This window comes from Hypomesus nipponensis, chromosome 18 (genome assembly GCF_054491055.1).
Source record: "Hypomesus nipponensis isolate SF chromosome 18, ASM5449105v1, whole genome shotgun sequence".
NCBI lineage: Eukaryota > Metazoa > Chordata > Actinopteri > Osmeriformes > Osmeridae > Hypomesus > Hypomesus nipponensis.
The window spans coordinates 14,780,931-14,805,705 of NC_140378.1; the positions used below are offsets into that span (position 1 = coordinate 14,780,931).

At 38.3% G+C, this 24,775-nt stretch overlaps 3 protein-coding genes across 5 annotated transcripts; 2 read left to right on the forward strand and 1 right to left on the reverse strand.

The window, feature by feature from the left end:
• Positions 1-752: 752 nt before the first annotated feature.
• nadka (NAD kinase a) lies at positions 753-11,533 on the forward strand. Of its 3 annotated transcripts, none has more exons than XM_084680276.1 (12): positions 753-1,091; positions 1,561-1,721; positions 2,982-3,065; positions 6,477-6,606; positions 6,743-6,851; positions 6,941-7,026; positions 7,171-7,273; positions 7,503-7,645; positions 8,221-8,320; positions 8,821-8,978; positions 9,152-9,234; positions 9,748-11,533. In XM_084680276.1, exons 1-12 carry the CDS (start codon positions 1,083-1,085, stop codon positions 9,893-9,895), a joined length of 1,314 nt encoding a protein of 437 aa, XP_084536402.1. In that variant the 5' UTR covers positions 753-1,082; the 3' UTR covers positions 9,896-11,533. The 3 variants fall into 3 exon arrangements, with proteins under 3 accessions (XP_084536402.1, XP_084536404.1, XP_084536403.1); XM_084680278.1 differs by lacking the exon at positions 753-1,091 and adding an exon at positions 4,651-4,837 and having other exon boundaries at positions 1,707-1,721; XM_084680277.1 differs by lacking the exons at positions 753-1,091; positions 1,561-1,721; positions 2,982-3,065 and adding an exon at positions 3,151-4,837.
• A 271-nt stretch (positions 11,534-11,804) lies between these two features.
• Positions 11,805-16,509, reverse strand: LOC146252328 (uncharacterized). Its single transcript, XM_084680280.1, has 9 exons — positions 16,169-16,509; positions 15,570-15,666; positions 15,162-15,333; positions 14,104-14,249; positions 13,730-13,906; positions 13,482-13,598; positions 13,212-13,298; positions 12,966-13,113; positions 11,805-12,737 (listed from the first exon to the last, which is right to left on the reverse strand). The coding sequence occupies exons 1-9, from the start codon at positions 16,180-16,182 to the stop codon at positions 12,715-12,717; spliced, it is 981 nt and encodes a 326-aa protein (XP_084536406.1). The 5' UTR covers positions 16,183-16,509; the 3' UTR covers positions 11,805-12,714.
• A 131-nt stretch (positions 16,510-16,640) lies between these two features.
• On the forward strand, positions 16,641-22,854 carry LOC146252329 (solute carrier family 35 member E2A). The gene is made up of 9 exons (XM_084681358.1): positions 16,641-17,048; positions 17,682-18,103; positions 18,506-18,641; positions 18,962-19,089; positions 19,257-19,377; positions 19,619-19,672; positions 19,798-19,870; positions 20,135-20,280; positions 20,409-22,854. Exons 2-9 carry the CDS (start codon positions 17,827-17,829, stop codon positions 20,632-20,634), a joined length of 1,161 nt encoding a protein of 386 aa, XP_084537484.1. The 5' UTR covers positions 16,641-17,048; positions 17,682-17,826; the 3' UTR covers positions 20,635-22,854.
• The last annotated feature ends 1,921 nt before the right edge of the window (positions 22,855-24,775 follow it).

The window sequence follows — 24,775 nt, forward strand, 5'->3', positions numbered from 1 at the left end:
TTCAATTCCGTTTTTATTTTTTTATGATAGAAAATTTAAATATATTTAAAAATATTATTCTAATAAAGTCTGGCCTACTTTGTTAAAAACGTTATTGAAAATGTAAAGTTATTAAGATTAACTATTGCTATTTTCAGAGATGAGTAATTTTCTATCATGTTCTTTAAAACAATATTGAAAAAGTAAAGGGTGTGGAAGTGGGCCAGACATTATTAGAATAATCTGGTGTATATTTTAGATTTTTTAACACCATTTTGAAAAAGCTATTAAGATTTGCGAGCATTAATTTATTTTCAGAGATTTGTGATTTTCTATAATTTTGTTTGAAACGTAATTGAAAAAGTAAAGGCTGTGGAAGGATACCAGACATTCTTAGAATACTATGGTGTCCGTTTGAGGTTTTATATTCATAAAATTGAGTCATTTTTCAAAGTTGTATGTGTAGTTTTCACCCGGTCCCTAACGCGACGCTGCAAAGTACGAAGACGAATGTCGAATATAAAAAAAACTTCACCTCGGTGCCATAGCCAACTACAACACCAGGGGGACGCTATACTGTTAGCACAACCTCAGGTAATGCTAAGGTCCAAACCAGAGCCTGTTTAATTTATTATTTATATTAGTTTTTTTTAATAATTATTTATAAATAAATAATGTATTTATTTGTTATATTTATATTTAGTTTATTTATATTAGACATGTTCTGGTCCAAACTCCACTCGTCAAGGTGACGTCAGTTTTTCATTGGGCGGAATCCAGGTTGACATTTTACGTGGTATAAATGTATGACTGTTTCTAATTTCCTTGCGGATATAATTTTACATTGGAGACTTTCAACATCATTGCCTATTTGATTGGTGCAAGGGCCAAGTCAACCATTTTATTTTCTTGGTAAACTTCTGTAATCGTTGTCAGCCAGCTAACCAGGCTAGGTACAGTTCACTGACAGCTCGAGAGGGGCACACTGTTACTGGCAAACACGACTGATACAGTAGGGAGTATACAGTACTCCAGCAATTCAGATGGATATGCTCTGATCAAGTTTTTACCTCCCAGTTCTTCGTGGTGCTTTGTGAAGTCTTATGTATAAGGTAAATAAAAGCAGACTAAGAGTATGTAGTTAACTTAAGACTGGCTAGTAGTGGCTATAGTGTTATTTTGAAGCAAAGTAGCTTGCAAGTTAGCGAGCTGGGTGCTAGCCGCTAGCTAGCGACTAATAAGCGTTATGTGGTGTAGTTTTAGTATTTGGAGGTGGCACGCTATGAAGCTAGAGGAGTTAGCTGAATTAATTAGACGCGTCAGGTAAAACGATTTGTGGTTGCCATCTACGTATATTATGTACCAGAATCAGTCACTACATCCTTTAGAGCTAGCTCCAGCAATGTTCACAGAAACAGAACGTCAATATGTATCGCAGCGCGTGGGTAGTTAGCTAGCTACCAGCAACTAACTAATTATGGTGTTAACGTTAGCTAGCTAGCAATGAAGTGGAGATGCACCTGTCCAGGTTAACCATTGGCCTCCATTTTGGCTCCTGTTGACTGTATGTTTCCTTCATAGCCAATTGAAGAGATGGAAACTAGAGAGGACGTTGGAGTGGAGGCTGTCCCCTACTGCTGTTCTACCTGCGACGGTGGGGGTCCCAACCACAGTCTTGCCATCCGTACCAGGAAGACCCGCAGTCTGAGCACCTCCGCAGCCACCAGCGCCTCAGAATACAGGTACAACTACACCTTTATCAGATATGTTGATTTGGCATTAGGGAAGGATCTGTATTTTGACCAGTCAAGTTTGCATAATTGAAACTGTTGATTTAGAGCTGAGTCTTTTGCTGAGAACATGGATTTTTGAATTAGTCATCACTTAACCTATACTCACTGTAAAGGTGTCAGTATCACTGTACATCTTAAAAGAAAGAATGAGGAACTAGAGAGGGTACAATTTCAGGAGAAATAGTAGGGTGTGCTTTAGCCTACTCATATTGCATTTATTCATTAGGAACCCCTTTTGAAACAAGCTGAACCCCCTTTGAAACAAGCTATTGTAACAACGTTGTAACCGGCAGTAGTTAAGATGGAATCGCGATTCAAACAGTACCATCTGCTAACTGAAAATATGCTCTACTCACTGTATAGGTGTTAGTATCACTATACATCTTCAAAGAAATAATGAGGAATAACAATTTTCACTACAGTATAGTTGCCCAATTTTATTGATAAACCATTTAAAGTGTTCTCTCACTTGTGTCTTTAAGCTAGTGAATGTGTTGTCTGAGAAACAGCCATTAGCAAATGGCAAATTTACAAAACTGGGCTACTAATAGGATTTGTTAACCAGAATCACGTTACAGGACATGGGGGTCTCATTGAGAGGGGAGGGGTGGCCATATTGTCCATGTCAATTGGAGCTGCCCATCACCATGCAACCTTTATGCAGTTACCAATGTTAAATGCAGTCTGGAACCCATAATGAGTACACAGTTGTTTTCCATGGCCATCTGCATGAACCAGACGCAGTAGGAACTTGCCTGGGAAGAAAGCTATGCATTTGTATTGTTTTCCCTTACAGTATTTGACTGGGAAAGTGCTTCCCTCCATAATATATGATGATCCGTTAGATGTATATTATTTAATAAATTTTATTGTTGATTACTATTTTAATTATTACTTTTATCACTGTATTATTGTTTTTATTGATTTTATGTAAAGCACATTGAGCTGCAATTCTTGTATGAAATGTGCTATATAAATGAAGTCTTATTATTATTCTCTTTGAATCTCATTTTCACACTTGCTTTAAACAATATCCGATTTTCCTCTGTGATGTCAAACATAGGTTAATGTAGTTACTGTTAATGTAATTTACTGCTACATTTTCCAGGACCCATTCTGTACTTTTCATATTATGTTTGTGCTTTGTGGAATTCTTGGGGACTGTTAATTCAGATGTTCTTTTATATATTTGGCAACTTTCTCTTCCAGACGAAATCAGTCTCTCCATGGACCAAGCCCGGTGACTACATTTGGACCGAAAGCATGTATGTTACAGAATCCACACGCAGTAATGTAAGTTTCACTCTTTTAGTTCAAACCTTCTAGTTATGTTAAACTATTGATTGTTTGGAAAGAAGTGAGTTCTAGTTCTGTAACATCATGTAAACCAGATCAAACGAATAGCTTTAGTTTGTACAATGTGGTTTTAGTGAATGTTAAGTTTCTAATATTTTAGGATTAAACATTAGACACTTGTGCAACTTATACATTTCAAAGCAGTCACTTTGCACTTCACCTTCATTATCTTTACACATTCATTGGTTCTGAATGCTTACTGCCGGCATGTAATCAGAAAGTATAGGGAAGGTAGACTGACCCTTTCCCCTAAGCTTAGCACCTCAGAACCTTTCCCTCTTGACTCATACACTAATGTCACTGGCTGGTAATTCTGTCTGCTTTTGGCAACAATAATAGATGGATTAGCATCCACAAGTTTAAAGCTGTTGGACCATATATAGCAAAGGTTGATTTTTTTGGGAAAGTCTGTTGTACAAACAGGCTTTTAAAGAAGTAGTCAAAAGATTTTTATTTGTCATGTTTGGTTCTGCTGCTGATAACATGAACAAGTAAGATATGGATAGACTCATCAAACCACAACATTTTATACCACAACCTAGAGGAAATATATTTATTTGCTTTTATTAGGCTTTCTGCTTTTTTTTTCTTCTTTTTTTTTTTTCAGACATTCACTTGTCCCCTTGAAAGCTAAACTTCTCTAAGTTGTTGTGAACATGATTCTAATACATGCTTGATATGCAAGTAGAGTCAAATTGAAGCATCATATGTAAATTACCTTTACAGAGAAAATTCTAATTTTTTGAATTCTTTTGAGCCATTTACAATTGCCATGCTACCAACTTCACAGTCTGATTTACAATTGGCTTGTAATGGTATTTTGCCATTGTTGAACAACAAACCAGGTACAAACTCAATATAGTTTCCTATGCTTTACCGAAGTAGCTTGATTTAACTTTTCTAAAATGTGACAAAGCTCCTCAAATAGAATCGTTTTTCTTGCCAGGCCATCACTGAAAATAAAAATGTGTGCTTTATGACTCTACTTGGTTAAATAAAGGTTAAATAAAAAATAATCGTTTTTTCTTGTGATCTAGTCACAAGACTTAAAATCCCTTTCAACAATTTCTCTGAAATTATATGAACAGGGAAATAAAGCTGTACAATGTGTACCCATGTTAGAAGTTTCAAGTGAACAGGTTGATAATAAACTTGTATTACTTCTTTGTTAGTGTTACGACACACCTAGCCAGTAAGAGACTGCTTCCTCCAATGGGCGTGACCCTTGGGGCAGTGTGGGTTGGTCATATGCAATGTTGTCTTTCCACGGCTGTCTTAAGAAGAGGAAAAGGTTTTGGTCCCTGACAGAATGCACATAGGAGATTTAGCGTTAAGACCTTGTGTGGACAAATATAGACACGAGCGCAGGGCAGGATTGATGACTGCTGTGGCTGAATGGTTTTGATGACGGAGATCAGTTGAAGGCTGCACACAGGATCTACTCAATAGAAGAATTGAATTGACCACAGGAACTTTTGTCTTTTTTTCTTAACTTTTCTCTATAATGATTTTATTTTCCTAGAGACTGAGATCAGAATAAGATGTGTGGTTGTAGATGACTGGATAGATTAGACTGAACGGTAGGTAGAACTGGACAAAGCCCTCTTCATCAAACCCAGCTTGAGGACACAACATCACATGCAGACAGCCATGAAGTTCAACCAGTATTTGCAAGGTCCAGAGAACAGCAACAACGGAGTATGGAAGGGGTGAGAATGTTGTCAAGCTTGTCTTAAACTTGAAAGCTTTTCTCAGCAAAAAAAAGTAAATCTGTTTAGCATTAACTAGTCCTAGTATTCAATTGTTAGCTGTGTGTTAAAGAGAGGATGCCAGACGGGTGATTTTTCTGAAAGCTATCCTTTATTTCTTCAGTAAAAAAGAAAAGAAAAACAATTACATGAAAAATAGTGATAAGTTTCCAGTAACCTTTAAAATTGTTCTTGTAATTCTACTTGGCAGTGCAGTGTTTTCAATTCTTACTCAAATTTGGCATTACCTCATACTAGAAGCACAAACATAAACAGACCATCAGTGTCCAAGGAACTTGAATTAACCAACCCTCGCTTTTAAGGATGTTTCTCATCAAAGGATTGCACCATTTAGCAACTTTCCAATAGTAGTCTGTTGAGTCACTTTCTGACTTCCAGAAGTCATACAAGTCATATGAGTGCATGTCCACGGTCTGTCACGGTTCAATATGAGCGTTGGTCCCCTAAGCGTCCGTTTCACCAGCTCTGTCTCACCAACACAGAGCGCTCAGTTGTTTACAGTCATTGGACACACTTGTTAGGAAGCGTGAAACACTGTATCGTAACATTAACTATTACTTAACATAGACTGAGAAAAGTGGACAACCATCTTATCAAGACCTTTCATGGTATGCTGTCAGCAAATGTCCACATTATACATTTTATATAGACAGGCATGAATAACTTTTATACTGGATCAGAATACCCAAGCTATGTATTACCCTTAATTGATGGATTGTTACTTAATACAGGCCTAGTGTTGTATTATGTCAGTGTGCACCATTACATATACAAACCCTTTAGATGATTCTGACCTTAATACATCCTGGATCACTCCGTTAAGGACTAGCTTATTACAGAGTGTGAGATTATACAACTCTCCAAGAGAGACTGGGTGGTGAGAAACACAGTAGTTATGTTCATCTCAACTAAGTGTTTTGTTTTACAAATAAAGGCAGTAAACAAAGGACAGATGAAGCCAGATCAAAACTATCGTGGTTGATGTTATGTAATACCTGATTAAAGGTGTAGTAATATCCTTCTTAAAATTCTAGGTCTACTTCCTGGAAAGGTCTGATTCACATCCTTCTGCTGGGATAAGACCAATTGAATAGCTGGTGCATTAACTTTTATTTCCTAAATCCTTTCAGCTCTTTGGTCATATATTGATTTATTCTACAAAGACATGGATCCTGACCTGTTCTGTCTTTGATACTGTACAGTAGTGGGTTCAGTTAATTCAGAAGCACTGGAGTCTGTTCTGGAGAATGAGCCTGCAGCACCAGTCTAAGCTCCAGCCTCTAATTGGATAGGTGATAAGCAGGCTGGTTTCATCAGACAGCCTGTTATTCAACCAGACAAAAACAAACAACCGTTAACTGTCGTCTAACTACCAGACGTCCCCTGGAACATTCTTAAATACTGGACGCTACACAGAGTTTAAACAATGACTACAGTATGCTTAAAGAATACAATCTTTCTATAGTTATTCAAAAGCCACTGCTTTAGAAGCAAATCTACTTATATACTATAGATCTTTGGTTAAAATCATTAATCCTTAATTGAGACGCTTTTTATATCATATGTAATATCTCCACAGGCACATACAAGACCCAGCCAGTCAAAAACTGACGTGGAACAAGCCTCCCAAAAGTGTCCTTGTCATCAAGAAGATCCGTGATGCCAGTCTGTTGCAGCCTTTCAAAGAGCTCTGTGTGTTTCTCACTGAGGTATGAGGAAGTGCTCTATCGCAGATAACATCACCGTCACACTCTATGGGAAGAGGAATGGTTGAACTAAAACAAAGGAAAGGTTTTTTATTCTTTAAACTGTCATTGACCCACATTTGTTTGTTTATTGTTTTAGCTAAAAAGCATGATTGTTTACGTGGAGAGCAAAGTTCTGGAGGACCCCGCCATTGCGGGGGATGAGAGCTTTGGGGCCATCATCAAGAAGTTCTGCACTTTTAGAGAAGGTTTGAATCATGCACTTCAATGTCTGAATTGTTTTTTCTTTATGGATTTTTATGTTGTACAATAATAATTGTTTGGGGCCACGCTTCAGATCTAGATGACATCTCCAATCGAGTGGACTTCATCATCTGTCTTGGTGGTGATGGAACCTTACTTTATGCATCTTCTCTTTTTCAGGTACAGTATGCATTCACTGAAAAGTATTTTTCACCCTTAAATTAACAAGGCAGCGGAATTTCAGTTCCACCAACAGTGTTGATTTCGATTCTTCTTATCTTGGCTGTCTGTGTGCTGACTTTGTATGCTACTATGTATTTCAAGGAGAGTGTTCCACCAGTTATGGCCTTTCACCTGGGTTCTCTGGGCTTCCTCACGCCTTTCAACTTCGACACCTACCAGTCTCAGGTCACCCAAATCATCGAGGGTATGTTCGCCAACATTCCAAGGCCTTGGCCATGCCCAGTTTCTCCACCAGGAACAGTGCCCTCTTAGGCTGTTTGTCCACTGCTTGTCATTTTTTATGAAAACGGGCGTTGACGCTCCCACAATGCTATCAGTCCGCCGGGTTGTTAAACTGGCACAGGTCGTCCCATTGTTGGACCTTCTTAGGCTAGTAGGGTTTTTACCGTTCTTGCTCCTTCCTGTGTGTGCAGGTAACGCCGCCATCATCCTGCGCAGTCGTCTGAGAGTGAGGGTGACGAAGGAGAGCAGAGAGAAGAAGGCCAGGGAGGAAGAGAAGGGCCTCATCATGACCAACGGAGACAATGAAGGCAGCCGCAAAGCCATGCAGTATCAGGTGCCTAATGTAGCTGGATTCTTCTGCAGGACTACTCTACGTAGGGCTGAGGTTTACAAATGGCTGTGAACTCTGAAGTTTGTTCCTGTCATGGTGACTTGGCACATATGTTTAACAGCTTCTGTCTTCACTCTGCGGTGAAGCCATTGTTGCAGAATCAGTAAACCCAATGTTTTAGCGTGTAGGAGTTGACCAAAGCCAATGACTCCTTTGCTGTGATGAAAAAAACAGCAAGGTTTAAAAGGTGAGACTTGTGTTAAGGTATGTGGGGAAGGAGCAGTACAATTGTCCCTCACAAACACCAGGGTGTGTGTTTGACTTGGGTCCGAGTTCAACACATTTAGCCGAGTCATCACAGGCAGCGTGCAGGGAGGTACCGCATGTGTCACGATTGGTGTGGAGACAGACAAGCACCAAGAAAATATTCCTTCAAAATAAGGAATTATGCTTCTGATCCCAACCATACAAACATCATATAATAAAAAAAAAAAAAAAAAAAGACATATTTCCCCGCTACAGACTCGACAGCACCCGGGCAGTGGAGTTACTCTGCTCTCTGTGTCTCCCTCTGACAGGTGCTAAATGAAGTGGTGGTGGACAGGGGACCATCCTCCTACCTCTCCAACGTTGACCTTTTCCTGGACGGACACCTCATCACCACAGTACAAGGAGATGGTAAATCACTGTCATACAAACCAGTGTTTTGTTTTAGACAAACATTACATTCCAGACTTTCATAAATAGTGCTCTTTTCATACACCATTGATTTGGGCCTGACCCCAATACAGATTCCAGTTTGTCCTGATATTGCATTGTAACCCTGATATAAATTCTTACACGATTTGAACAAACAACATTTTGCCACAAATCAGCTTACTTTCTAGGTATTGACCTACAAAGTAAAACCCATAAAGTGCTGTCAGTGCTACAATGCTAACAGTACTGTTGCTCTGTGCATCAGTGTCTACGTAACACATGCATAGTTAACTAGCAGATTTGCTGTATAGTAGGACAAAGTTCAGCCTCTGCTCTAGCTCGCTTTCTAGAAAACCCTATCTTTGATTCTGGCATTGGTTCAGAGATTACAGCAATGAATTGGTGGTTGTGTATTAACAGGGATATTGATGAACCACAGCTTATGCCTAAACTAGTGATGGTGTTTGTGTTTTCTTTAGGTGTGATAGTGTCCACTCCCACGGGTAGCACGGCGTATGCTGTGGCGGCTGGAGCCTCCATGATCCATCCAAACGTTCCTGCCATCATGATCACACCTATCTGCCCTCACTCTCTCTCCTTCAGACCTATAGTGGTACCGGCTGGAGTGGAGCTCAAGGTGATAGCATGCCCCTCTATCCATACTGTACACACACATGATCATAAACCCAAGTACAGTTTCTACAAACACATCTCTTTTACAGCTCTATAAAATGTGTGTTTATAAATTAGACAGTGTCATCCCCAATGCAGACACCAGACTTAATCTTATTGGGTGTTTGTCCGTCTTAGATCATGCTGTCCAGAGATGCTAGAAACACAGCCTGGGTGTCCTTTGATGGACGAAAAAGACAAGAGATCTGCCATGGAGACAGGTGAGCCCACAGACCATGGATCTCCCCACTCAGACAAAATGAACACACAGTCACATGAACTTGTCGAAAAACTGAAACTGATAAACATGGTAGAGGAGTATGGCTTTGACCTTTCAAGGAGTTTCCTGAATACCTTATGGACTCCAACTGACTTTTGAAAATGGACTTGAACACATAATGGCTGTTTCCCAGATTCGTTTAGAAGCTCTTAACGCTAAGAGCTTCTTAGGAGCGTTTTAAGAGCGTTCTAGAGCGTTTTTAGAACGCTCCTAAGAAGCTCTTAGCGTTAAGAGCTTCTTAACGAATCTGGGAAACCCAGCCAATGACACATTTAGTGGGGGGAGGTGTGGTGCAACTATGAAAAATGATCTTCCTTGTTGCTGAACACATCATCATCTGAGTGGCTTACAGTGTTGACACCATTCTTTGTCATTTGAAACCAAAAGTTTCCCCACTTGCACCCAACTGTGTGACAATTATTTTCTTCCTCTTTCTTTTCTTCCCCGCTTGCAGCATAACCATCACTACATCCTGCTTCCCTGTTCCTTCTATCTGTTTTCGGGACCCAGTAAATGACTGGTTTGAGAGCCTGGCCGAATGTTTACACTGGAACGTGAGGAAGAAGCAGAATTACCTCAGCTCAGAAGAGGATGAGTTCTGAGGCTGACTCGACTCTGCTGCAATTTACAAACTATATTGCTATATTGATATTACCAGACCAACATCGTCACTGGATCACTCTTATTGATCCACAATCAGCCCAAACTGTTAAGCATTTTTTTGTCTTTAATTAATCAGGTCACGCTGTTTGATTATTAACATTCTGCCTTGCCTTGAGAAAAATATCTGAGATTCCCTCACAAAGTAACTCCCAAATTCACACTGCTTCTCATATGAGTCAAGGCACAATATTTGATAATACCCCAAATAATGATAAAAAAGAAGTAGTATATTAATAGTTGGTGATGATCTAAGGTGAAGACCATGAGATGAACTCTTGACAGAAATGATTAATGTTGATCGTGGTTTATAAAAACTTTGCATCTAGTATTTGGACCTCAATGGTTAGTAGATAAAAACAGTTCCCCTTGAACTATTAAAGCTGTGGGGGTTCCAAAACTTTGCTTAACATGTTATATATTTACAGCCGTGGCTTACCATTGCTATAATCATCGCCACATTCATAAAAACAAACATTCTTAAAGGAGTTCAATTCATGTGTTCTTTGTTTTGTAATGTATATTTTTGTCCATAAACTCATAACAATGAGGCATGAGTACTTCAGGGATAATGGCAACAACTCAGCAATAAGGAGCTAAGTCTAAATATTGTGCCTTAAACACCTAATTATTGTATGGAAACCTTGTATTTTAACCTCGACGTATTTTCTTAATCACAACAATGTCTTACTGCAGGTGTGTGATGTCGGTATCCTCAGTAAAACTCCTTGTAGTCTCTGCAGTGCTTGCAAGCCAATTGAGAGGCTTGTGTTTTAACGTTGCATCAGCAAACCGTCAAGCCAGTATGGGATGTTAAAAACAGCAAGAAAGGAGAATGTCAGAACTATAACTTATTCCAGGGTATATGATATGTCTTCATTGCCTGTCTTATAAAGCCATTTCTCAACAGCATCTTAGTTCACAGTGCATGATGAGGGCATAATACAAGTCAGATAAATCCAGTGAAGACCTAACCATTTCCATTGTCAAGTTAAGGTGATTATACATTTTGTTCACACCTGTGGTCAGGTGTCAGATTGGTATTGGCAGTATGAGGGTATGTAATGCAGGGCTTTGTTCAGTGCATGATGACATCACCTCCCCATCTGTTATTTTCTAACTGTGGTTGTAAGGGTTTCCTTTCTTGTTTTTTCTGTGTCAAGGAAAAACAAAACTGTAATTTGGTCACAATATAAATCAGCAGGAAGTTTTAAATATTTTAAAATGAGATGATCACCTAGACTTGGTTAATTATGAATTTTCAAAAAACAGGCAAGTGATGTTTCTAAAACAACATTTGTGAATACTATCATACCGCAGAGGACCAGCTAGTTAACTTTTGAAATCATTCATTCCGTTTTGAAATCATTCATTCCATTCATTTCTTCTAATATGTATAGTGCTAAATGAAAATGTATTAATATATAGCCTATATGTTTATTTACCAGTTTATGAAATCATTGATATATAAGCCTATTTGATACTTATTGTATAATATGTATATAACGGTCTTCAAAATGTGTTTTACAAAGTTTCACATTTTCTCAAGCTTGAAAAAGAAATGTCCTCTTACAATGGAATTTAGTCCTGAGTCTTTCTGCTTGCTACTGTTAGCTAACATTCTTTGTACTTAAGGCATAGCTACCATAATTTGTCATTTTGTGACTGTTTGTAAGCATTTGTCTTTATATGTGATATACTTTCCTTCTCAAACGGGAAGTGTATCTCACCCTGTCCTCCAGACTTGAAGCAGTCATGGAGTTTGCCTTATAAACCTGCCTATAGATAAAGGAAGAGTTTGTTGTGACACTGAAATAACAGATTGTAAATTAACCCAGGGTGTGGTAGATTTTCGTTTCATAACTTTATTGTCATTTCAGTTTTGAAGACCTATAATTTTTATGGTAATATTGTAAATTGTTTCTAAAATGAATTCTGCTATTTTTCCAGAGCACTTTAATAATAAACAAAGAACATAACTAACTTTGTTGTTGTTGTAAATACACATTCTATTCCTTACTAGAATTTAAATCCATTCTAGGATGTGTTTGTGAAGGTAGTCAAAAAAAATATTGATTGTAGTTAGTTGTAGAAAAAAAGGTAATAAATAGAAATATAGAAATATGTATAAAATGGATATAAACCAATAAAAATCCCCATATATCAGTAAGTAAACAAATCTCCAATGTGCAAATAAAAGTTAGCAATATAATTCCAATAGATCTGATGTCATCCATTTAAAATGGATAGTATTATTATACCAACCAAAATATATTATATATCTTTGGTTTCTAACTAATAGGTTAAAAGTATAATCGTAAATCATTGTTACAGTAAATTCAGCTTAAATCCTACAACTTAGTTACAATATAATGATGAACTCGAACTTGATGAACTTGTCATTTGAATGGAAAAGTTGTGCCTACAGACTTCTCAAGATGCAAAACCTAACTGGGCTGAAAGCATCTCACATCAAGGAGCAGAAAAATAGCTGAATCACAATGAATAGGATTAACTATGAAAAAATTACTTGATTCCATTCTACACATTATGAAATTCAATTTTGCAATTAACTTTTAAGTACGGTATTAGTGAAGCACAATATGCAAAATCAATTTCCTTACATACATTGAATCAGAAGTGTATCTCAAAATATATCCATTCATCTCCATACTAGGAGATGGTCCAAAAAGTCTTGTGAAAACAGTAGTTCATCTTCAGTTTGTTGCATCCTTCCACGAGTACTAATGTACTTCACAACTTACCTCCCGTCCGACGCAAACACTGCAGAGAGAAGTTGAAAACAAATAACCTTCATTGTCCACTGCGTCCTGGTCAACACAAATGGTCTAAACTTCTCTAAACCTGAAGTCTATGAAAAATCATTGACAAGAAAGTTGTTTTGAGTTCGTGTTTTGTCTGGTAGGAGCTTGGTTTGTCTTTCACCTCAGGCTTTAACAACCAGTGATGAAACAACACATACAAGTGAAGAAGGACACAGGTAGTACTTACTTCTCTCCCTCAGACCCTGCCCAAAGCTGCGCACCAATCGGACGACGGCCCATGACAGCACTCCTTTGATCAGGACTGAGATCAGGGCTCCTGTAATAGCAGCTGCCTCTAGAGTGTACGTCTTATCCTGGCCCCAATTCAGACTGATCTGAAAACAGAGTTCATATAAAAGTGAACCTTTTAAATACGCTGGCACCACAGATTAACTATTTTGAGACTTAAGCCACAATTTTTCCACCAACTCACCTTGTACATAAGATAGATGAAGTAGGCCAACTCAGGTAAATTCAAGAGTAAGAAGACACAAACCAATGACTTGGCTTCTTTTAAAACCTAAAACAGAGTAAATAGACCAACCAGTTCTTCCAACAAACCAGTTTAGCTTACATCTTTCAACCATTGGAGCATTGCTCATAACTTATAAATCATGCACCTGCATGGATCTACAGTTTAAACAAAGGGGCAATTACAGATGGAAAACAAACTGGTTAAACTGTAAAGGGTGCAATCACTTACTGCAATGCCACCAACCATAGCTGTTAGGCAGGCCCATGCCACCCCAAAGCCCAGGATTATGTTGTTGGTGAGAGACATGGATGTTCCCGACGTCATGATCAGGATACAGAGGCACAGCTGCCAAATATCAGGATAAGACATAATGTACAGTGAGTAGACATGTACAGCACCATAACAATCCCAAAAATACCAGTAAGTCCAACCAACCATGTTTCATTAGATGCCCATCAGGTTATCTAATGTCCTACCTGTGCCTGTAGATCAAAGGTTACCATGGAGAAACATAAGTTGAGCAGAAAGTACTGCTCTTGGAGACTCTCCAAAGCCCCACCCACTCTGAAAGCCATCATGTTGGGTCTCTTGATGAGCAGGATTGTGCAGAAAACATGGAACACACCCACACACTGGATGCATACAAACCGAACCTGGTACATAAAACACAGAATTAAGAATGTCTATATGGAAGGTTGATCAAAATTCCAACTGGCATTTGATTTGTGCTGTGGATGCTTCAATTGACTTAAATTGCCATCTTTTCATGTCTGGCACATATGTTGACTCTCGATAAAAATAGAACAGAACACCACAGTGGAGAACATAGAGCCAACAGAGGGCAGCATACCAGCAACTCATGTCTGTCCTTCACAGGAAGTACAGTAAAGTTGACCACAGAGCGCACCATGACCACCAATACACTGAGGACAAAGACTATCAACTCCTGTCTGTTCTCCTGTAGTATACCCCGGGTGATGTAGTATATGCAGAACACTGGTGAAACAAAACAAATATCTCAGTTTAGGTGAGTACAGAACACTAGGAGAAGACACTATACAGTGGCAAAAATCTGCTGTCAACTTTGGGGGGGACAATAATTTGAAATTTTCTCAAGAGCAATTCCTGAAGGGGACACCAATATTACTGCTGTAACACAGCACATTAAAAAAGCGACATTGTGTCCATAACCAGCAAAGCGCTTTCATTGCGTATTATTAATATTATTGAAATTTACATATTTATGTTTACAGTGATTTATTGGGGGGGACAAATCATATTTCTCCCAGGATGGGGGGGTTGTGTCCCCCCATCCTAGGCGGAAATCCCCCCCGGGCCTATGACACTACACTGTCACTTTTGAAGCAAAGAAAAACAGGGCAAACGTTCCATTGTATGTTGCTAGCAGTATTCAAAATTGTATCCATATAAATACAGTATACTTAGTGTAATGTAGAATGGTGGGATGCATGCATTACATTAAAACTAAGGAAATAAAACTTGCCAAGTATTCACACCCTCTCAAACAATTCTTATTTTATAGCAATGTTTTACTTTCAGTATGGGTTATTATTTGTAGATTAATATGATATGGTTTCAATTATGAATGAATGCAGAAAAGAATGTGAAGGTGCAGTTGATGCAACACTTGTGTCGAAAACAGGGGCATAACTGCTATGCTATGATCCGAATAGGATTGCGTTTCTGGTAAATCCCATGAGATGCAAAATAAGTGCAAGGCTTCTTTCGACTTAAAAAAAATAATTTTCTGGGATTGTACGGAGTGGTTACCACATGCTTACTTCAGGATAGTTCCGCTTTCAGATGAGAGAAAGTAGTTGTGAGCAGTTGCTTGTCATAAGTTAGCAATATGATGCCATCACCAGTCATCTAAGTCACATCACTTACAGATCCCAACCAGCTGGATGATGGATACAGTAAAGTCGTCCTCATAGCTGTAGGTTGACATGCTTTGTTGGTAGATACTGCTTAGAGTGAGCGTAAACAGTGCCAGAAGTGATACAATAGTAAAGCAGAAGTAGAGCTTCACCAAGCATGATAGCTCTGACCAAGGCTTTATCTGTGGGAAAGACAAAGCACAAAACATAAATGTCCAGGATGTAAGCAATCCAACATGACAGTTGCCGACAGATAGTGATAAATTAACGAAGATGATGTATAGATAACTATGAAATGTACATTTACATTTAAGTTTAAAAGAGTGAGCCACAAATCTGCATGGTTGCCTTTTTGGTTTTGTTGGGGTGTTGGTTTGGAAGTAGTTGTCTTTAAAGCCAATTGTTGATAATAACTTACTGGTCCACATGGTGTTGGTATCAGTTCCCTCCTCCGTGGCCTCAGATTTGGGGACGGGAGATCGGCTCCTTCTCGCACCTGGTTGTCCAACAGTGGACTGGAATGTGTTATAAATATAAGTTGAGTTTTTATATATTTTATGACGGGTTAAAGTTAAGTAGGTGCACCTACTAAGCTTTATGTTGCAGAACATTTACTATCATTCGTTGATGTCTGGCCAAATCATAATAGCCATAGTGAGAGAAACTGAAAGGCTAACCTCGGTCTGTAATAACATGACAACTAAATGTATCGAACACCATACCGAGCTGACTTCGTGTAGATCACTGCCTTTTCACAATGCACAAGGTCAGTTAACACTGACCATCATGTTCTCATTGTTGTACTTTTTGTTAGCCGTCGACTCTTTGTAGCTAGACTGAATCAAAGCAGTGTGGCCAGTCAGAAGCCATAGGCTACATAGTTGCTCTGATCGGGCGTATAAGCTTTTCCTATGCTTATCAAAACACCAATACTGTAAGTGTACCTTTGAATTTATAAACGGTAAATTGCTAGGCTACAGTAATTGCCTGCTGATGTAGATGCATATGTTTACTGACCTTATCTCGTCCATTTCTGTCACAACGCAATGCCCCTTATGATTAGTGTCAAGCTACATTCTAACAAGACAACTATAATCTACAAATATGTCAACGTTGTCAGTTTCACCTAATTTTTGGTCCCATTACAATAGTTCAAACCGTACTGTATCAACTGGCAGTATTTCCGCTAACACATTTGTATCAGTCACGTCATGTTATGCTAATTTGGTGTGCATTCAAAATGTTTATGCTGCGGTAAATTTCAGCATTTGTAGCAATGTTTTGAATCTACATTAACTGCCCTTAAAGACGTTTTAATTGATCGATGGATAGCCTACATGATGTTGCTCTAAGTTTGACCGCGATGGTAATACATAACCCATCGTTGTAACATGCTTAAACCTCTAAACGTTACGACTCTTGAACACAACATGTTCGAAAACGCTGCATTGAAGCAGGAAGTATAGTAATATAGTATAGCAGAGCATTTATTCAATTAACAACACACTTTATGATAAGAATATTTGGTAATAACATTCGCAATAACATTTCGCATTTATGCCCCCAAAAAAAGCATTAAAAACACAATAGTCCAATTTTCAAGATCACTTCTCTGAAAATAAAAACTAGCTAATATCTTTGTCCGTGAGAGGGCATGCCACTGTATTTTGTTTCCTTACTGGGCTGTGTTACAATTCGCATAACAATGCTAGAAAGCTAGCTGGGTTAGGTTACCACATCCACCCATGTTAACTAAAACAAGTGAAACACTCGAGTACGGACCAGTTCGGTTTTCATTTTTTGTGTTAGATGATTTCAAATCTAGTTCGGGTTGAGTTTAGCCACCTCCATAACTCGGTGGAAACTAGTGGATATTCAACCCAACGCTGACTACAAGGTAAATAATTTGATTAAATCAGTTAACTAGATAATTTAACTGTCATTGTAATTATCCAGCACCATGAACACTAGATTAACATTTAGCTATAAAATGTCATGTAGCTAACACTAGCTTTCTATAATAGAAGCAGCTTGCTTTCATTTCCTGGCTGCGGGTTTGGTCGCTTGCACCTTACAGCGATATCAAATTGAGCTTATAACTATTGTTGGGAAATTATGCGAAACTGTAGCAATGCAAAATAACGTCGATGCAACTAACTTGCTATCGCCAAACCTAGAGTTATAGCCTAGATAGGAATGGAGAGACAGAGATTAAAGAGATATATTGATACTGTCCTTTTTAATTAACTTTGTTGCCACAGTCTGTACAGAGCACATGAATAGCACCTTCCCAGATGCTAGTTACCGGGGTGTTGTGTTAAATGATGCTCGGACAGAGGGGAGAATACAACAATGCCCGTTCCCAGTTCAGGGATCTACGACCTGATGGAAGCAATGTGAAGAATGGTTTGAAGGCTCATGTGCAATGGAACGGGCTCGGCGTGTAATCACTTTGCTGTAGAGGTCTGAGAGGTTTGAGAGGTTGGGGGTCGGGACAACCTGGAAACCCTGATTTTGTGTGTTTTTACAGGTGAGGGAGTGCTCAAGTGGTCATGCTGAACACATGTGGACTGACACACAAGCTATTGGTGGTGGACTGACATTAAATCATCCCCCTGAACCACCTGGGTTTTTACTTGCTGTGTACCTGTGGTCCTGAGTTACGGTGCACTACAATGGCCATCGAACGACCCATGAGGCATTCTTTTTGGCGTTTCCTCACCCCGTTCAGAAATAGTCAGGAGCGTGTGGTGTTGGCACGCAGTGAGAGTATGTCAGGAGAGCGTGTACTGAAGATCACTATCACAGAGACCACAGTGATCGAGGCAGACTCTGGAGTCTGGAACTCACGGTCCCTGGTCTATCTGGGCCTCTGGTACTTCTTCAGCTTTTGCACACTTTTTCTCAACAAGTACATCCTTTCGCTGCTGGAAGGGGAACCCAGCATGTTGGGTAAGGACAACAACATACATTGACTGAAAAATTGAATTATTGGTGGAAAAGAGGTATTCTTCCGTCCATTTTCACTACTTATCAGAATAAGCAGAGAATAAACTCAATGCTGAAGGTTCTTGGATATTCCCATCCAGTACATTGTAATGTGGGGAACGTTTAAGTAATTGAAGACCTGATCTTCCATGTTCAGAAATAAAACCATGACTGTGCTTTAGAAATATCTTAATTTGAAATGTGGGTAGGCAAGCCACATGGGACACCCTCCCCCATTCTTATGAATAGGAAAGCTGGAATTTCAATGCTTGTTTTATGTACATTGTCAGCAGTGTGTTGTATTAAAACATAGGTTGTAAATGTTTACAATGCAAGTAAATATTTTCATTGTATGAATATTTGCAGGTGCAGTTCAAATGCTGTCCACAACTGTCATAGGCTGCTTCAAGATGTTTGTGCCTTGCTGCTTGTACAAGCACAAGTCCAGGGCAGAGTTCCCACCAAACTTCTTCATGATCATGTTGTTTGTTGGACTCATGAGGTGGGTCTCTAAGCACACAATAATATAGACTGTAACTGACAGCTGTCAGTCAGTTGTGGTGTTACTGTAAAATTGTCAGGTGTGGTTTCAATGCAATATGATCATGATTGTTCACAGATAGAAAAGCCATGGTCATCAACTTTTGTAACTGTGGAAGTTAAAGGGGTTATGTTAGTCGGACAAAAGGACAGTGTCCGCTCACTGATTATACTAGTTTTATACACAATCACAGAAATTGACAACCAGCCTTTGTGTACCTTTGTTGTGTCAAGGCGTGGAAAGGGCGAGGTCAAATGCTTCCTATCTTTCCTGTTTAACAGGTTTACTACTGTGGTGTTGGGACTGGTGAGTCTTAAAAATGTGGCAGTGTCTTTTGCAGAAACAGTGAAGAGCTCTGCCCCCATCTTCACTGTGATTATGTCACGACTCATCCTAGGGGAATACACAGGTACAACTCACAGAAGATCCTGACCTACATATTCATACTGCTTCGTATGTGTAGTAGTGGAGAACCTACCTAAAATATGTTAAAAATATATAACCACATGTTGAGCTGTTGCTCAGGCAGTTTTGATTGACTCGAAGATAACTCACTTTGTTTGTGGACTTGTTTAGGGCTGTGGGTGAACCTATCTCTCTTCCCTGTCATGGCTGGCCTGGCCCTCTGCACAGCAACAGAGGTCAGCTTTAACATGCTGGGCTTCTCTGCAGCCCTCTCCACCAACATCATGGACTGGTACTGTGTACTGTTATTCTAATACTATGCCATACTATTCATTCCATCAAAAACCCTTGCACACATGTGCCATGTAGTCTCTTTCTCTTTTTATGCCTTCCTTTATCTCTGTTGCACATGGTCAAGTGCTCGCACACACAAACATCCCAAAAATAACCTATTTTATATTGACGTCCATCATGTGACATAAGTACGACGACAACTCCACTTGCCACCCCAGCCTATTTGTGATTTGTTTCAGTTTACAGAATGTATTCTCAAAAAAACTACTGAGTGGGGACACATATAAATTCAGGTAAGTGGTTTTGTTTACTTATTTTATTTACTTTGATTTTGGAATTGCTGATTAGCGTGTATATTTAGTGCAAATTATTTGTTGTTGCATCAGTACTACATGCTTTGTGTTTGTCTCATGCTTAGTCCTCCAGAACTGCAATTCTACACCAGCGCAGCTGCAGTGATAATGCTCATACCTGCTTGGGTTTTTCTCCTGGTATGTCAAATAACCTGCACTTTTATTTAAAGTTTATATTGTGTATGCTGCCTTGCTAACTGTCTGCTGTGTGGGATTGGTTTCATTTCCCACTAAATCCCCACCTATTTGTGTGTACCAAAAATGCTAGTATTGGTTCTGTGGTTAGTGTTCTTGTCAAAAATACAAAACATTTAATCAGTTTCAACACACACTTAAAACATTCACTAAAGAATTTCACCGGGTTGTCAGATCTGACATGCGCTTCTTCTTATGTACTCACAGGACATTCCAGTGATTGGGAAGAGTGGGAAGAGTTTCAGCTTCAGTCAGGATGTTATTCTGCTGTTGCTGTTTGATGGGGCCCTTTTCCATCTCCAAAGTGTAACTGCTTATGCACTAATGGGACGCATCTCCCCTGTCACTTTTAGGTAGGAGACAGAGTTGGCTGCCTTCACTTTGAGAAACGAAACAGCTAAATGTCAAATGTCAAGCATTACTGTAATGATTTACATGTTGCTCTATTAACCAAGTCACTGTCTGTCTCTGTACCTCACAGTGTTGCAAGCACAGTCAAACACGCCATGTCCATCTGGCTAAGTATCATCGTTTTCAGTAACCACATCACTGTGCTCAGTGCCATCGGCACAGTCTTGGTGTTCTTTGGAGTACTGCTTTACAATAAGGCCAAGCAGATCCAGAGGGAAGCCTTGTATTCTCTAGCTTCTGAGCAAGCCCAGAAGCCTCTGCTGCAAGACCATGACATGAAAGCTTCCCAGTCCTAGACTGCTCCAGGCTGAAACGGGGGGAAAGGTGACTAATAAGATTGAGAGAAGGGATGTCTATGCATCTCTTTCAGCTTGGAAAAATATTAACCTTGAGGATGCTGTCAAAACAAGTGAATTGCATAACATTTGCAAGAGGTAAGGAAGATGGAACTAGTTGTCAATTGGGTTTCACTGACTAAAAAACATCCTTTTGAGTTCCTGGTTCCAGGTATTGACCACCATTCCGTATGTTCATGCTTTGGTTCCAATGCAACTTGCCTTTGATTGTTTTTATAGGTCTACATTTGAAAAAGGTTTGTTCTACCATACAAGCCTGTGGAACTTGTTTATTCTTATTAATAGAGGCTAAAAACTCAGGATTTCTCATTTGATTTTGTGTTTTATAGAAACAGTGCAAGTCAGTTTTTTTTCCTCACTTGCCTTTATACATGTATGTCTTAGGATGTTTGGGTATGGGCACAACACAACAAAAATGTTAATCCTGAGAATGTGAAAAGAAATCCATCACCCAACTTGTTTATTGCATCTATTCACCAAAAAGCTATACATTCAAAGGAAATATTCACAACATATTTGGCACCATATAATTTTAAAAGTTGTGCTCTGCCTTCAATATATGGTACAGAGCTGTCTCTTAACTGTTAGCCTTAGCTAGCTTCTCTTTGACACATATGTTTTACAGCAGCTTGCGACAAAGGTGAATGACCTACTTTTCTATAGGAGAGTAAATATTCTCAGTAACTTTTTTTTCCTCACAATTTTGCATCCATTAGATCACATTTCATAGACAAAGCATTTTATTTTGGTGAATTTGATGGACCAAAATCTGTTCCCCTATGAGGCACAAATGGTCCCATACACCTTTTAGTTCAGAGCAGAGAATTAACCAATTATCTACCGGCCTTTTTACTTTCCTTTAAATGTCCATTTACATTCCTTTAAATGTCTCATTGTTTCTGTATTTTAATGTTTTAGTGTATTTTGATTACTCTGATGGTGATAATGTTCTCAACCATGTTCATGTCTTGTGTGTTAAATATGTTTGCTTTCCAGTCTGGTTCTTTTGTTGCATCTCCAAAAATGCTTGGCTTTGTCAATACGTTAACACAGTTCCAAATTGTTAAATATTTGAAATAAAAGATTTCTATTACAGCTGATGAATAACTAATAAACCACTAAACTGAACCAATGCCATCTGTTGCTCAGGTCGTGATCAATCTATTTTATTACAACTGTAATTATTTAATTTTTTTCTATCATTCATCTCTGGCTGAAATGAGTTTTGAGTTATTTTGTTTATGGCTTGAAATGAAAAAGTTGGATGGTATTAAACAGAACGGACCCCTCTTTGAGAGGAAATTGTCATATAAATGTGCAAATTTCGTTGTTTGAATTGTACTTGAATGTATGTATATTTCCCAAAATGTGGTTCAAAAACGATGTTGATGTTATATCACTGAACTCATGTTTGTACATGACTACTATTATGAGTTCTTTACTGTATATGATGTGTACAAGACTGTCATCTTTTTTAAATCTTGCTAATTAGATATTTTCTCTCTTTGTTCTATTTTATTTGCACAACACTTCTAGAGCTGTTCTTGTACAGTTTGGGGTTGTTCTGTTTGTTCTCGCCAAAATGTGCTTTCCACTGATGGATTGGTGTTGATGAGAATACTGTAAACGTTTTAGACTATGTTAATCCAAAAAAAAGTTTCTTATTTCTTAAATCGGATTTCGGGGAAACTAATCTTTCCTCTGAGTATTAAGCTGGAGTTAATGGAACAGTAATTGAATCTCAAACCAATTTGAAAGGGAGAAACAAGAAAAAAGTAAATATTCCCAGTTGACCATTTAGCCATCCACGTAAACCTCATGTTGAGTTATATGTTGAGAGCATTTTGCACAAGTATTGCTCGTGACAAGTGTCTTAGATTCTTTATACATTGGGCAGATTGCATTATGTATGAACTAGGTTTATACTGATTATGCACCCCCTTTTCATACTGTATTAATAATACTGTATTGATAATGGTCATCTATTATACAAGTCCATGGAAGGACAGTAAGTGTGCATATAGGTGGATCTACTGTAATTAGACTATGTGTAGAAGTCATGAACTCTATATTTTGCAGAATTGTGAATTGAATCTGTGTGATGGTGAACAGACTATGAACAAAATATATTGATTTTCAAATAAAAAATATTTTTCTTCAGTGGATAACAATGACTTGAGTGTAGTCAAGTTTACATTTCAGTTCAGCACTATCCCTTGTGTGGGCGCAATCATAATCTTGTTGATCAGAAATGGTGGCTATCTATCTTTAGGTACTGTAGTTGGCTGACATGGTTACAATGATAACAGTCTCAAAGTAATTTGGAATGAGATGTGTGCCTTCTCATGCTCTTAGATCTAAATTGTGACTAGTTGTAAATAGCAGTAGTACCCTTATCTCATAGAACAAGGTTCGTCCATGGACTGTTTTTGTAAAGCGTTGACGTACTGGAACCATACTTGAACACTTTTCTAAAGAGTAGAAAGAATGGGAGAACTGTCACTCGCGAAACTTCCGGGGTCTGAACTGAGTGCAGTTCTGAACTGGGTGCAGTTCCACTCTGGTTCCATATGAGGGCGATCACCAGTGAGTGCAGAATGAATGGAGCTTTGAATGAATGGAGCAGAATGAATGGAGCTTATATCCACTTTTCTCAGGATAAAATATTTGAATGTTCCATTTGAATGTTGCATTCGCAAGGGGAGGCAAAGAAAATACACACTGCTGAGTGTTTGATTTTTTAAAGTGTTTTTCTTTGTTTTAAAAAGCCTTTTAAGATGTCAATTACGTCATACAATCAGGATTCATAAGCAGAATGCTAGCTTGTTATAATTTTTTTATTTTTAAAGCTAGCTTGTTATGGGCAACAACGACTAGGACATAAGTACTCGTTCATTCAACTTTAGACCTATAATCCATATTAAACTTCCAAAAACTACAATCAAATCTGAGATTTCTCAACAACAATATCATACAAAGAAACCAAGGCCGTAATCATTACACACATCCCCCCAATATTCAAATCTGGTCAAAATGTCCCCCCCCCCCCCCAATATATTGATATACAAATATAAATGTGCTACGCTACGACAGGCAACCACGCACGCTGTCCGCAAAAAATAAAATAATAAATCGTCCCCCCCAATGTGGACTCCATGGCTTCTGCCTTGAAAGAGACCGATTTAGCCGTCTAGCTCCATAGACCTATTAATTTTACACTCATTGCCTCATGTCGGCGATCGCCCCCAGTGGAACTCTGGTGGAACTGCAACCAAATTCGGTACAATGGGGCTTAATAGGAGTCCCATGGTTCTTTTTTTTCTTCTTTTTTTCTAAAGTTGCCTTTTGTTCTTTTTTTTCTTTTTTCTTTTTTTTTATTAGCAATTTCAACAAAGTCAAGTGCATTGGAGTTTACAAGATACAAAAAGTAAAAAAAACAAAAACATTTACGTTCGGAGTAAACATGTATCAATACAAAATAACATAACAAAAAATTTACGCTAGGGGATATAAACCTTTACATTAATATATTTAAACTACTACAGATTGTTACTGTCTTAATGGCCTTGGCATTTTTGGCATTTTTTATTGAAAAAATATATTGTCTGAGCTCTCCGTTCAAGGCAATAAAGCAAGGTTTTCTTCCCATGAATTTGCATCTATGAATATGATACTTGGCCATAATAATAATAAAATTAATTATATATACACAGTTATTTTTCCTGGAACCTTCAAAAAGCCCAAACAATACATACTTCCAGAATAAACAAAAATCTGCCTCAATACTTTCAGTAATAAACTTACAAAGATTTTGCCAAAATTATTTTACAATTGGACAATGCCAGAATAAATGCACAACCGTTTCTTCACATTCATTACAAAAAGTGCAAACAACATCAATGTCTTTCTTAAATCTTTTCTTAATATAGCTTTTTGCTGGATAACATTTATGGATAAGTTTAAAATAAATTTCCTTCACTTTATTTGTTACTAAATATAGATTAGGTAAAAGCCATACATTCTTCCAAACAATATCATTGACAAAACGATTCCAGTAATGAATAACACAAGACACCGTAGT